Genomic DNA, 15,600 nt, shown 5'->3' with positions numbered 1-15,600 from the left:
ATAGACCACTTTGAATAAGCTTTGTTTATTGTTATTGGTTCCATTAATATATTAAACTGACAACTGACATAGTAATAAATGTAGCATACAATAATAAAATCGTTTTTCATTGTAATAATATTTGTGGCAAGATTAAGTATGCAACATTGTATATCGGGATATGAACCTGTGATCCTCGATCGCTAAAGTCTAAGTTCTCGGCCGGGTTAGCTGCTCTAATTGTGCAATATACAATATGTGCAATTGTATAACAATAATTAAGCTAATCAGTGTGTGTGCCTTACACCATTACGCATAAAGTTCATAAACAATGGCTGTTGCGATAGGTTAGAAGTTTAAGTTAGGTAGGTTAAAACGTATATCTTCTTCTAATATATAAAATTCTCGTGTCACGGTGTTCGAACTTGAACTCCTCTGAAACGGCTTGATCGACTTTTACAAAATTTTATATGCGTATTCAGTAGGTCTGAGAATCGGCTACTATCTATTTTCCGTACCCCTAAGTGTTAAATTTTGTGTTTTTATTTTTTAGCCTATTTTTTTTGGTTTTTATTTTATTATGATACAGCATACAAAAATACATACAACCCTAAATTTTCACCCCTGTATGATCAACCCTTATTTTTATTTGGTTAATAAAAACTTAATTTTTTTTGGCAAAACAACGTTTGCGGGATCAGCTAGTAAAAAATAAGTCAATTTCTAAATATTTTATTCGATTCTAAATTAAATAGTAAAATTCAGATCAACCTATATATATCGCTATAGTAACGAAAGTTAGACTATGTTAGTTGTCAAAACTTGATGTTGATTAAAGTTGATCCTATTACTAAAGGTCCGGTTGGTTTAAAAACACGTCAAGCAAAAATCAAAGTGAGGCCCGGACAATAATCGTCGGGCGCAGGTGAGTGCCCCGGACAGGCAATTTGTCCCGCGGGAGCCCGCGCCTCCCGAACCCTCTTCCCTTCCACCTCACATAGGGAGGGGACTTAAAACACATAACTCACTAACCGCTATTTGGTGATTTAATTTTTATGATTTATTTCTTTACGTTGGAGGTTCACAGACTGTTTTTCTAATAGACGGCATTCAAAATTTAGCTGATTGACCATATTTCTACACAAGAAAAAAAATATAAAGATTTAATTTAACTGTGGATATTTTCGTGGCGAATAACTTTTAACTACGAATTAATAGTTTTAGAAAAAAAAAGTGGGAACCAATTGAAACCCACTTTTTTCCTCACTTTTTTTAAGTTTATACAAGTGACAGTCGAAGTTTTTAAAATGTTATCATGATATCGGCAAGTCGAGCCAACATTTTAGTTTTTCACTTCACACACTTGTGGAATGTGAACCTCCAATTTTTATAACGCTGATATAGACCCCCGTGGAGCCCAGAGGACCTGGACTTTAAGGATTAAGACAGGACTAAAACAGAATATCTTACATTGTTATTTTATGATTACTAATTATCTAAAGATAACAACATTACTCTTGAAATATACTCCTTATAATAGAATCATCGTTGTACGTTTCTGCATATTTAACAGAGAATAGTAGAAATTTAACTAACAGTACAAAAAATTCTGACAATCATTTAGCATTCTTGTTGAAAATAAATGTTTATACCAATTCTCTTTTGTATACGAGGTGATAAAATAAAAAGACTAAAAGATGATCTATGCTTAATAGCTAATTTGTCAGCAAATACCTTTGACATGATACCTTTGACTTTACATTATCTTCAAAGCTATTTTCAATAAATCTGTATAAAGTGATCACTCTGAAATATATTTCATTAATTTATTTATTCTATTATAATGTGACAGTGAGAAATCAAGTGTTTCCGGTAGTACATAGTCAGCATAGACGATAATAAACAATGATTAACTTTAATATATAGTAATCCGAATTTTTAAAACGTTTTTATTTATGTTATTGTCATTACGTTGTTTATTATTTCTGGAACCATTGATACGGAGTAAATATACAGTTAATATTCCAATTTTATAGTTTATAGTTATTTTCATAATATTTGTATTAATATTACTTTGTATTTTAATATTAACATGCGTCGTATTTCCAGCCGAATACCGCTCAAAGATGGCCCATTCTTTCTGGTAGAATCGTCGTTTGCGATAAGACTGTTATTCTCACTTCTACTTTTATTTTGAATGATTTCTCCGTATCTTAACGTAAAGTGAATAAATAAATAATTTAATAATTATTATTTAATAACGCCAAAAGCGTGTTGCTTTTACAGATTTGTAATAGCAGTTGTAAAACGGTGTAGCATATAGCAGTGCTAATTTAAATAGCGCGACAGTCCCATCCCTAGCTGTCACGCGCACGAGCGGTCGACAAAGTTTTTGCGGTGCGCTATGACGTGAGGGCTATGCGGCGATTGTGCCGAAATTGCCGCCGCGACAAGTGACAAGTGACAAGTGGCAGCACTTCGACAATCGTACAGTTTAATTATAAACGGGGTGGGGTAGCTGGACTTAGTATTTGTGGTACTTGCTTTGATTGATTTGTTATAAAAGAATGTTTATATTTTCCTTAGTTCCTTAATTGGGTTGATTCTTATGGATAAAAAATATAATATTACGCACAACAAAACTGCGTATTGGATAATTTTCTTTGAAATATGCGCGTTTTACAATATACTGTGAGCTTCGCGCGTTTGACAGTTCGCTTCGAACTTTTGACAGTTGACGCGCCAATTTATATTATCGTATAACTGTCGTAACAGTGGATATCTATGACAAAATTAATTTATTTTTTTTACATTTATCGATAAATAATTAAAGTAAGAATGGGCAGCAGTGTCCTCTGCGTACCATAATACCACAATGAGATCGCCAACCCCCCTTTCAAGAGTTGCGATTATAGTATATCGCCCATAGATATCTTTGAAGAAAGCCTTTATCTTGCTGTAGGCGTCTATGGGTTGAAACAACGACCTCTAAATAAAATGATTACTTTAAAACATTCCATATTAGTTTATTTTCCCTTTGGATGGCTTCGGGCCCATAACTTGTTACAAATAATTCTGTCGGGACAGCTAGTTACGTATGCTAGTATTTTTAACTTAACGGCTAGTAACGAAGTTTGGTTACTATCAAATGAAAACCATGTGGTGGATAAACTTATCGCACTGCAATGTACAACGCGTATGGTGACAGATTTATGTAATCAAAGCTATTAAAATGTAATATCTATTTAACTTTTAACCTCTGCTGAAGGAAATGCTTCTCATTGCAAACTGTTATTGACGTAAACGCGATTAGCGGGCGGGAGTTACCGCCCGAGCACGTATCCGATCTTCTTTCGATGAAGTACACGCGTTTATGATAGCCAAGAGTAATCCAAATGCTTTATTAATAAATGTACAAGGAGTATTTATAATTAACACGACCGTAACGCAAAATTGAAATCCACTTTCGTATTATAATTCGAACGCGCAAGAATTATTCATCATAAAAAGGTTGTCACCGTTATGGCCAGGATACGGAGCGTGAACGCTACATGGAATTTTATTCTTAATTAATCCTCGGTGTAAAGATTTTTTTTTGTTGTTGATGTGTTGATGGAATGTACCAAGAATCGAATTAAGAGAGAATAGTGACTCTCTCTTAATTCGATTCTTGGTACATCTTGGTACTCGGCACATGGTTAATAACCTCGAGGCTTTTGACATTTTGCCTGTACGGTTTTGGTGCCACACAAACTATATTGTTGCAAACAAAGTCAAAAGCGACTAGATTATTTTGCAGGTTGGCGTTTCCATCATAATTGCATGGTTTAATGGTTCATTTATTATAATAGCTACCCTAATGGTTGACATATCACATGTAAAAACCCCAAATTAAAAATAAAGGTTAAAAGATTTTGTACTCTAAAATTAACAAATAAATTTTAAGAAGTGTATACCAACGAAACTATCCCAACGCCTGTCGTTTTAGTAACAGCAATTACTAAGGAAGTTTAATTGTGAAATGTTGCCGTGAGGTTGATGGCAGGCGCATGCTTTGCCCCAGGCATAACCACACACACGCCAAGGCTCCGAGACACGAAAGTTCCAACCAGGCATAATTAGCGATAAGCATTAGCGTTCACCGCAAACTATTCAAAGTTTATAATTGAAATGGTATAAAAATAAATCTTTTTAAATTTTGTGGAATTTATAACATTTACCAATAATTCTATCATTATCAGTTCAACACAGATAGCTTAGTTGATAAGTTTTTATAATTATAATACTAGACGAATTCAAATTCAAATTTTCAATTAAGATGGAATACATATCTTACTGCCGCTAAGTTCAGTTTACTAGCTGTTCTGATGATAAATGCTTCAGACCTGGGAAGAACAGGCGAAAGAAACGTAACAAGACTATTTTTTTTAATAATATACATTTGGTTATTGAATAAACATTGATATGGCCTGATGTACTGACTTCTATAAAGTCATTTAGAGAGTTTTTTGACATTTTTTTAATGCTCGATGAAAGTTTTTTGAACATTCTTTGAGATCCTATTGCAAAAGGGCATATACATTGCTCATAGAAAGATATTCTAGTTCGATAAAGTCGAGTTATTGTATGTATAACATATATAACACGTCCTGGGAAAATCGGTGTTTAGTATCCATAAAATAATTTTACTGTACATTTTCAAATCGATCAATCGGTAGAAATAAGTAGTGTTATGGTCTATTTTATCTATTCCAGGCAGACTACCTGGTCCGCTTTCATTTTGCCAAGTAGATACCTTTTAGATTCATTATTACTTGGTCGAATACCCAGGCCGTGGTTACTGAATCCCTTCGCCATGACCAATTAACTTGTTTAAGCGATTATTACTTCTTTATTGTGTAATCAAGAGTAAGTAGATTTTATTTCTTTCAAAACTTCTATGTACTAAAAAATGTGTTATTTTTTACTGCTCAGATTTTACAAGAAATTTTTTAATCTTCAGAAAACATTTTTTATTTGTAAATTCGTCATACTGATTATCACCAATTTACCATAAGTCCACTAGATATGGTTACGGGATTGGCTACGACCAATAATATACAGCGTGTTAAGATATTCAACGTTTTTTCTTTAATAATTTTAGAACCTCTGCACGGGTAGATATTTTTAAATTTATTAATTTAGAAATAACAGCAACCATTATATCAGTCTTTGAAACAAAATGGCTGTCGCTTCATTTTGACATGAAGAATAAAACTTAAGAGCATGTCGATAAGATTGATTTTAGGAATATACAGAGTCACTGGTTGTCAGTATAAAGGCTTTATCATAAAACTAAATAAATTGAGGTTAAATTTTCAAATGTAAAAAGTCAAAAATGTAGCTAACTTATTAATAATTAATTTTAAGAACTAACTAACGCAAAAAAATTCCAAAACTTGAAATCCCAATCTCTCAACACTCGCAGAAAACTCAGCTCGGGCGGTCTTTGCAATTAAAAAAGTAAGAGATTTAACGGACGTTAATACGACTCGACTCGTTTATTTTAGTTATTTCCACAGCTTTACGCCTTATGTTGTTTTATTGTGGGGCACGGCCGCGGTAATTAGTTCTATATTTATTTTACAAAATGGGCGGGCTATTTATAACCTAAAAACTAGACATTACCTATGATTTTTTTATTTGGTACTGTGACGGTTCCTCTCTATACACATTAAACACGTTTGTTTATGCGCTAAAAATTAAATATTTATATAAACTATATTGACAGATACATGATAAATACGTTCAATGAAAATAAACTCGATAAGCCTAAATTAACTAACCCTTCATGGGTCATAATAAAGTTCCACGACATATCTTCGATCTTCCTTTTGTGTGTTTTAAATCTAAAATAATGAAATTAAATTAATTGTTAAATAAATCTTACCATGGCATTTAAGAGTTTTTAGTTGATCGAAATTTGTGGATCTTGGTTTTGTAGATTCATTTACATGGTATATAATATTATTATGTAATTTTTTATTAAAAAGGGCAACTGTTGAGCTTCTGGGAGGCTATTCTTCGCAGATCAGCATTACGAGACGATGGTAGCTTACTATAATAATCTTGAAATAATTGACAATAGACATAAGTACTTGTAGTTATAGATGCCCACTTGAAACGTGATCACAGCGACTCTGAAAAAATTCTTCTATCGAAATTGTTATAATAAAGGTCAGTGTTCATACTGCAGATAGTAAAACGGTTTCAAAGCGTATTACGAAAAAAAATGTACAAAAACGAAGCTTTTATAAATAAGGCTGTAGTTTTGTCCCGGCAGCTGACTTATAGAGGCACAATTTGGCAGCGCCGGGGTGGCCCTACATCGTGCCCGGGCCGCACTCGTTGGTCCCACGTGCGCGGGAGTTATGGACCCGCAAATTATTAGAACAAGGGGTGGACCGGAGCCTCAACTATGCCAAGCGATCGCGGGTGCACAATACTGTTTTTCGATCTTTACACATCTAACCGTACATATACAGGGTGATTGTAAGAGAATGAACGTATAGCTCATTTGCTGGCAATTAATTATGTTTGACATAATATGAAATATGTTATAAATATATATTTTTTTATATAATTATACGTCAAATGCATGTACACCAGACGGAAATAGATTTTTTATTTTATTTCAAATGCGACAGGCAATTGATTTTTGTTTAGCAGTATGTAAATCTGTCTGAGAAGTATAAAATTAAATTATGAGAATAAATACAAAGGGTAAATTACAGGGTGATCAAAAATATGTTCTTTTCTTCCTGAAACTAATAACCTACAAATCCTTTTAGGCAACTGTTTAATGAATTGAAAATTATGACAACACTAATAGATGGGTTTTTATCCAATTGACCCAATTGTATAGTTAATTTTTTTTGTCGAGACTAAATAAAAAGCTAATATAGTTTTTTTTCTAAGTAAAGAAAAGTTTAAATTATATTATTAAGTAAAAGGCACATGACACACGTGCTTTTACAAAACGATGGCGCCTGTAAGTTAAATAGCGGCAATTATTACAGTTCGTAAACTCCAATCATCTGCTAATTACGATCTAGCAGGCGTTAGCAGAGAAACTACTGTTTTAAATTTTTGTTATTTTTAGTTTTACTATAACCTATAATTAACATAATAACTTTGCATTAATTAAATGGTAGACGGAAATACATCTATGATGTAATATCGATAATTGATGAAAAAAAACAAATTTAAATTCAAAAACTATGCAACATGGGATGGATTAAATCTTTGAGGAATTTACCAACGGTTCGTATGATTAATTTCTCAGACCTAAGAAGGATAGACATAGGAACTCAATTGGAATACGTTTTTATGAAAGATATATATTATTATATATTTAACATTGAGTAGCGTTGAGTAAGAGGGCGAACATGTCTTTCGCAAGTTGTGCAATCTTTTTATTAAATTTATCATTTACAGTGTAGACACTCTTAGCTCAGAACCATCTTTTGATATAGTTTTTTTAATGTAATAGAAGTTATGTGAATATTATTTGTGATCCTATTGTCAGCATACATAGCCAAAGAAAAATTTGCGGACTCAGTGAAACGAGTCTTACGTATATAAAATATGTTTTCGACTATGGTGTATCTATATTGTATATACCCTACACATACAATACATTTTTATACGAGCGACAGTCAATATTCCAATTTTTTGCTTCTAAAAAAATTTACGACTCCTTTTATAAATACACGAAAACTGTTAAACAATGAAACAAGCCAAACATTATTTTTTTCTCTGCAGAATAAGCTGTCAAAAGTTAATGGCCTGTCGCATTTCAATTGAAAAAATAAATCGATGTAATTTTTAAAGGAGTCACCGACAAATGAGCTAAATATTGAAATAATAAAATAAATATTTTTTCACTCGAGTAAGCATTTCTAAGCGTATGTATGTCAAAATGTATGTCAAAATATTAGGCGAACTGGAAAATGACGTCGTTTCTGTCGATATATTTTACAAAAAAACCGATTAACTTCTACGGCGACGGCATTGAAAATTCGTATACAAGATGGCAAAATGTTGTTAAACGGAGATGAATATATTGTTGATTAGAAATAAAAACTCGATAAAAATGTAGATGTGTAAATTTAACTTAATAAAGCGACATTACTTTCCGGTCTCTCTAATATAATACATATTTATACATGTACCACTGTAAGGTACGGAGTATTGATTTTTAAGAGAAGAATACGCCTAGAAACTCGACAGTTAGATTAAAATCCAATTTTACAATTTTTTTTTCGTATTTGTTACGTAAAAATCAGCATGGCGTTATTTACGAACATGTTTAATAATTAATTCATTTAATTAATTTTGCTTTAACATACCAATACATAATTTCCTCTAAAATTTCATCAACGTACGTGGGGTGGGACGTTAATAGGGTAGTTGGAACAAGCCCGAACTCATTATGAATTGAACGGATTCCAAAAGCGATCTGTTAGTGGCTATAGATCACTATCGCAGTTCAAACGCAGTGCCCCGAGCAAACAATGCGTGCCGATCGGCGGCACTACATTGTCCTTGGCCCAAGTTACAAGCGACCAGCGGGTATATAGTAAGACCAAAATTAATTCGATCATATTTGACTTAACAACAAGACTTAATAACAAGTTAAGACCACACAACAAAGATGAACAAGACGTGAACGTTAAATCATCACCAGAAGCTAATACTGAATATGTCAAAAGAACATATATAACGTATATACTACTAACGTTTATAATACCACAACTCATAAATAATCTGCTTAGGCACAAAAGGGAATTTATTATGGGGTCGTAAACAGTTTCCTCAAAACAAATAATTGATTAAAAACTAAAAATAAAGTATTGTAATTTAAATTGGTAAACATTTTGAATTTTCTTTTGTTTGTATGTATTAGAGAAACGTAAATTAATAAATGAACTTCGCGTTTTTTCATAACTTGGACCGCAAACCTTAATTCTAATCCACAAAACATTTACCAGCGAGTTTTGCTTTGTTTCGCGGCTTCCTTGCACAATGAACTTTTACAAAGATAATTCAATTGACGACAACTCTTTTTGTCCTAAAAGAGCTTTATTCAGTAAAGTTCCTCCTTTATCTGGTTTAAAAAACTTTCCGTATTGCTGTAGACGTTAAATTTATTACAAGGCAAATACTTTTGTTTGTTCCTGATTAAAAGAGTATATAATGGGATTGGAAAAAGGTGTGAAAGTTTTAAAGGGTTGAATGTATAGGTCTTTTGCTGTAGATAAATGTATGGAACAACTTATCCAAGATCAATTATATAAGAAATAATAAATAATGTTATGATGATGTAATAAGAAAAAGCGATTTAACTTGGCAAAAGTTGGATGCTTCTTCTTCTTTTCAGCCGATGGACTCTCACTGCAAAGCATAGGGAGACCAAAGTTAGCCACGATGACCTGTCCTGCTCAGCGACTTCCCTCGACTCTAACTATGTCATAAGTCACCTATTGGGGGGAGGGGGGGCTACCTACCCTGCGTCTACCAGCTCGTGGTCGCCACTCGCATACCTTTCAGCAGAAATTATTACATATATGCAAACTTTTTACTGTTTAAAGTTATTGGCCAGTCTCATTCAAATAGAAAAAATTAATCAATGTGGTATATTTCAGTGAGACCACTTTATAATGTTCGGAAGAAATTATCTTGAGTGATGAGACGGCCAATTTTACTATTTTTATCTTATGCAAGTCTTTAAATATTTTCAAATGTAAATAATAGAGAGTATTAAATAAAATTATTAAAAAATAAATGATATAATGTTGTCAAAAAGTAAGGTGTATTTGTTGATAAAATGTAAAATATTTATTAATTATTCTAAATCAATTTCATTTCCTTCAAAGTAATCCTCGTCTGAAAGCTTTTTCCAGTCGAAACAGTCGACGTAGTCTTTTTCCGGTATAGCTTTCAAGAACTCCTTCGATTTGGTTTTTATCATCTCAATTGTATGAAAACGGCGTCCCTGCATTGACCCTTGGAGTTTTCTGAAAAGCTACAAGTAGCTTGCAGCCAAATCAGGTGAATATGGCGATTGGGGGACAATATGTGTCAAGCTTTTGATGTTTTTTCCAATAAATTGAACGATTTTGACACCAATTAAGACGTGACGCGTTTGACAAAAACACGTGTAGCTCGGAGACAATTAACCCTTTTGATAAACAGACGCTTGAAAATGGCATAGACAATTCTAGCAACATAGGAAAAAAAATTACGTGCCTTCTTAAACCCCGGGTGTTTTAAATGACAATTTCACCTTCCTTTTTGATTACAGTATATTTCAAATAGTTTGACTGCGGTGAATTACTTAATTTTTTGCACAAAATTAAAATCCTTTTTCCTTCAGGTTTTACGATGCATCGCAATCCAACGGTTCCCATGAGGACTACCCTCCGCAAGCTAAGAGGGCAGCGTCGGGGCTGCTTATCAATCCCTCACCTTTCCTCTGCCCTCTGCCCAGCAACGCCAACCTGTTCGACTACGGACATCCTTACCCACCATATCACAGTGGACAGGGAGACGCTGCCTTTGAAAGAAGGGATGGTAAGCATTAAAAATTAATATACCAACTAGCCATCAACATATCAACTTTTACTAAATATTTTGAATTAGAAGATATGGACCTCCCACCGCAATAAAGGTTGTTCACCGACAAGACGCCGGATAAAGGCTGCTTCTAACAAGTTCTATTGGAAATCTGTGAAAGAGGTCTGTACCAGTGGACGTCCTGTGGCTGAAATGATAATGATGAACCTGCAAATACATGCAAAGCCTCATCCGATTTTGTATATCAAAAATATGTTAAGTTTCTTGCAAGTTGCGCTTGAATTTGGCAATGTTGGTAATGAAATTCAAACTAGGTTTTGTGATACAGTTTTTTTTCCTTTATGTGTAAAGTGCACAGACATTATACAAAAATATAATCTCAACAGGTGGTATATCGGTGCGTGATGTGTCCTCAATGAACGCGTCGCTGTCAGAACCACGAGGAGTTGGGTCTTTCAAGAGTGATGACGAGTGGAGAAATATCAACACCATGCTGAACTGCATTCTCAGCATGGTGGAGAAGACAAAGCGAGCGCTGGCCATCCTACAACAGAGAGGTAAGACACGATCTAGTACCAAAAACGGTGTGGGAGGTACATAGCTACTCCGTAAGGTGGCACTGATAAGGATCCGGTCTAGGTCCTTATCGACGATGATAAAAGAGAATTCAGTGAAGAAAATAACTCAAAAAACCCACAATGATTTTAGTCAAGTATGATCTTCCAATGCCACTACAATGTATTCGCTTTTTTAAATGTTTCTTCCCAAGGCTGTATTTAAGGCAGGTTTTTTCCTCTTTCTTTCGTCACAAATTTCTTCCCTCCGTTCTGCACATCCTTCACAAAATCTTTCATTTCTTCGCTTTATAATTTTCTTTCATACGCCGCCTTTCTTTCCTCATCCACATTCCTGATTAAACTGGTTCTTATTTTGCAGCATATATTTCCTTGTTTTTTTTTTTTTTTTTTGTTTAAAATGTTTCTCCTGGCCCTTTGTTTTAAAATGTATTCGCCTTAGGAGTCGCTCATCGATGTGGATCAACTTAGCTTCGCCCTATCATAGATTAGAAAGCTGTATTCACCTTCTTGAAGACGGTTATGCCCGGAATTACTGTACGAGATAAGATAATCAATAAAAAGATCCGTAGAGTAATGAATGTAACTGACATAGTCCAGCAAATTGGCAAGTTAAAATGACAGTTGGTAGGTTACATAGCGCGTAAAACAGATTGCATCTAGAGCCTTAAGGTTCTGGAGAAGAGACCATGAACCAACAAGCTTAGGACGTCCAACGGCAAAGTGGACAGACAGCCTTGCTAAGGTTATAGGATAATTTTATGAAGGAAGCATTATTCAGTAGTGGAAGTCCTGCGGTTGAAATAATGAGGATAATTGACTGGTATATATAACGAAAATATGTAAAAAGAAATATTATGATTCATTCAAATTGGTTGCATCGACATTGAGTTCAACGCTTAACGTCATATTTTGTTACAAATTATTTATTTATTTAGATTTAGTTAAAAAAAGCAAATACCAGAGATTTAACGAGACAAAGGAGCCATATTTATAAAGTTTCGATTCAAATAAATGTTTACGTACGTTAACCCTTTTCTCGACAATGTATCTGTAGAAATACATTAGAATTAAAAAAAAATAGTGTCATCAATTTTGAACGCAAAGTAATCATTTGTATGTGAATGTTTAGGTAATTTCTTAATTTTCGAACGCTTATTCAGTTTTTTTTCTGTTGGCATCCTTGGGTCTTAAAAGTCAAGTGCTATGAATATTAATGTAATATTTAAAAAATCTGCCAGGTTATGGGTTAATGTATATGTATAAACATCTCTTAGTATTACGTCTTTGTTGAATTTTTGACTAAATCTCTTTCTTTTAAAGGAGTTGAGACGACGGAGAGCAATGAAATAAAGCGAGCCGCAAGTGAGATCATGGCGTCTGCTGTGCGGCAGACCGAAGAACGCGTAGCAGAAGTCAGGCGACGAGCTGAAGATGCTGTCAACCAGGTAAAAAGCAAGACAATTGAACCCGTATAAAAACATTACAGAAGAACTTAATTTGTTAGAATTTAGAATCATTTTAAACTTTCCTATAATGCCATTCTTCAGCTTGAAAACTACACGTATTTCAAACGCACCCTGATCTGTAATAAATTGAGCATTTTCTTCCCAAGCTTTATTATAATTTAATAAATCCATCACATTACAATATGGTTTTGTTTATAAGTTTTTATTTAACGATCTTCACAAATCAATCGATTTGAATTGAGTTTGAGGAACTTAAATATACTTCCAGTTATGTTTTGTTGCAGTGTAGCTAAGTTTCTGTAAACACTGTCAAAATTAAATATTAAAAAAATTGCAGGATTTATTCTTATCAGTACATCGCTTTATTTCAAAATGTAAAAAGACCGTGTAAAAAAAGAGATGGGTGTACTACTATCTATAAATATATATTTAAATGCGTAAAATGAAAAATACTTAGCATAGACTATTGAAATAAATATTCGTTTAATTGCTTCATAAGGATATTTATTCGCAGGTGAAACGCCAGGCACTGTTAGAGCTGCAACGCGCTGTGGGTGCAGCAGAGTGCAAAGCACTGGAGCTGGTGGCGGCCGAGCGCGGCAAGGAACGCCGCCACACGCCTCCACCCCACGAGCCCACAGCCACTCCCCAACAGAACGTAAGCACTAAACCATAATCTTAAGGTCCATTAAAATAAGACTTTCAAGAAGTTTGAATGCCTTCTAAATTTGGCGCTTGGCGGTCCGTGGTTTTCCACTACATAACACCAAAGCTCCAGCCGATGATGCCGTAAATTCTTGGAATCGAGACCATGGATGTCTTGACGAACTTATTAAGAACCATCTCAAGCTACTAGATGCAGGCCTTTTTGAAAAAAGTGTTATTGGAAATCTAGCAAAGATTCTGTTAAAAAACACCACTAAGAAGGAAAAATAAAAACACATTTTAACTTGCAGTGCTGTTGGAACTGTGGTCGTAAGGCCCAGGAGACGTGCTCCGGGTGCAACGCGGCACGTTACTGCGGTGCCTTCTGCCAGCACAAAGACTGGGAACACCACCACCAGGTAACACGAATTACGGCGCCAACGGATCCAAGCATTAATATCTTGCCTTGACTCGCTCGTCTTCTTTCGTTTTCGCAATCTAGTAGCAATGCGCTCAATTTGCATAGTTGTCAACTCCGACTTTAATTTGGCCTACCCAATTCTTCATGCAATCGCTGTAAACCTGTGAGGTCGCTGGTGATCTCAGGCAGGTACCTCGGTGATCCAAGGTAAAGGTAACTACTGAAGGTGTTACCTTTACCATGGATCACCGAGTCGCCCCAATACGCCGGAGCAGCATGTGAGCATCAGCCTCGGACTCTTCACACATGCCCTGCACAGAGGACTGTGCAGAATACCTAAAGTAAATAGATTTTTGTTAAAAAGACCGTGACCAGTCGAGACCCCGGAAATCTATTGAGTGTTACTTGTTTATAAAAGAATTTTTAGACTCACACCGTCTTTTGGGACAATTAAATTTAACTACATACACAATAACTGCATTCGTTTCGCTTTTAATCTTTCGGAAATACTACTACGTCTTTCTATTTCTTACTTATGACTAACACATAGCTACTAAACCTCATATGACTTAGATTATAAGAAGAATCTACAGTCAAGTACTCTTTTAAGACTTTTTCGTTCTTAAAATCAGTCTTGGTTCATTCTTCTTTTTTGTCCAAAGCGTTCTGCTTTGAAATAAACTTCTCAGAATTAGAAAGTCAGTTTTTATTAAATGCTTAAAAGGAACATTGGAAACTTATTGCGGTAAAATCGTCATAATTTCTCTCTTATCGAGTTATACAGTATATGTGTATATTATATCCTCTTGTATAAGTATGTGTTTATTAGTTATTAGACAATAATACTATACTTATTTGTCATATACATATACAGCACATAGTATTAAAGTAAAATATTTTTTTAAAATTTTAAAATTAAAAATGTACACTTTTAAATTTACACAATTTACACGCCTGCCTATTTGTTATCTGTGCTCAGCCGCTATTTACGAGTACTTTATTTGTTTTTTCACTAAGTGATATTATATCCACATGATGGATCGTTTAGAGTGACCACTAGTCATGATAAGAATATCAGAAGAGACCAACTTGATTGAAACTAGAATTAGATTGAACTCCATTATATCCATCCTTTAACTAAACATGAATAACCTTAACTTGTATACAATGAACGTAATAGTTAAATAATAAATAAATTGACAGGTATGCAGTGGCAGAGAGCAGAAACCAACTGCACTTCTCCGGAATTCCCCGCCTACGACGCAGAGCGTTTCCCACGCGAAAGTTCTCCCACGCGCGCCAACCCCAATAGCACCCAGCGCTACGCCCAGCCCCGCAACCAGCTCCGAGCCACGTCTGTCCCTCACCAACCTAAACTCTGCTGAGAGGTTGCTCAACCAGGATCGCAGTCTGCCCACCAGCACCGACCGGCTAGCTTTAGCCACACTCACTACCGCTCAGGGCCTCATAGGCGGCATCGGAGGGAAGAAATGACGCATTAACAAGGACATATTGACCACAAGCGTCAGATTCCCAAGAAAAGTTAGAAGATAAATCTAGTAAAGATATAACAAAATGATATATCTGTAATAAAAATTATGGCGAAAATACAGGATGATTGGTTATAGGTGTAAAATCTTTAAAGAGGTGAATATACTCGTATTCTTCTCCATAGAATCAACATTCCAAACGCGGTAGTCTATATATAAACACATGTTTAAATTTACAAAGCGTCAATGTCTTGCTATCTATTTAATGGAATCAGGCGTTACTTTGCGGAAGTCCATCCTAAGTAAGAAAAGGACCAATATTTAGCCACTTTCGCACATGCAGTGGTAGTCGTGCAACAAAGTGCACCGCCCGCCAGCCTGCTGATAAATGCGTGTGCGGCAAA

General features: G+C 34.7%; 1 protein-coding gene across 1 annotated transcript in view; it reads left to right on the top strand.

Annotated features, from left to right (window-relative positions):
- Positions 1-15,200, top strand: part of nvy (CBFA2/RUNX1 partner transcriptional co-repressor nervy) — a 99,473-nt gene extending 84,273 nt beyond the window's left edge. Inside the window, exons 7-12 of the mRNA XM_068769094.1 lie at positions 10,397-10,593; positions 10,983-11,153; positions 12,495-12,619; positions 13,155-13,298; positions 13,597-13,704; positions 14,910-15,200. Of these exons, the coding sequence (XP_068625195.1) occupies positions 10,397-10,593; positions 10,983-11,153; positions 12,495-12,619; positions 13,155-13,298; positions 13,597-13,704; positions 14,910-15,200 (1,036 nt within the window). The remainder of the gene's footprint in view (positions 1-10,396; positions 10,594-10,982; positions 11,154-12,494; positions 12,620-13,154; positions 13,299-13,596; positions 13,705-14,909) is intronic.
- The last annotated feature ends 400 nt before the right edge of the window (positions 15,201-15,600 follow it).

This window comes from Battus philenor, unplaced genomic scaffold (genome assembly GCF_028537555.1).
Source record: "Battus philenor isolate CCGP_79_NKW_IND1 unplaced genomic scaffold, ilBatPhil1.0.hap1 SCAF_27, whole genome shotgun sequence".
Classification (NCBI taxonomy): Eukaryota; Metazoa; Arthropoda; class Insecta; order Lepidoptera; family Papilionidae; genus Battus; species Battus philenor.
Note: the sequence above shows the minus strand (reverse complement) of the source record. Positions and strands in the feature narration are given on the sequence as shown.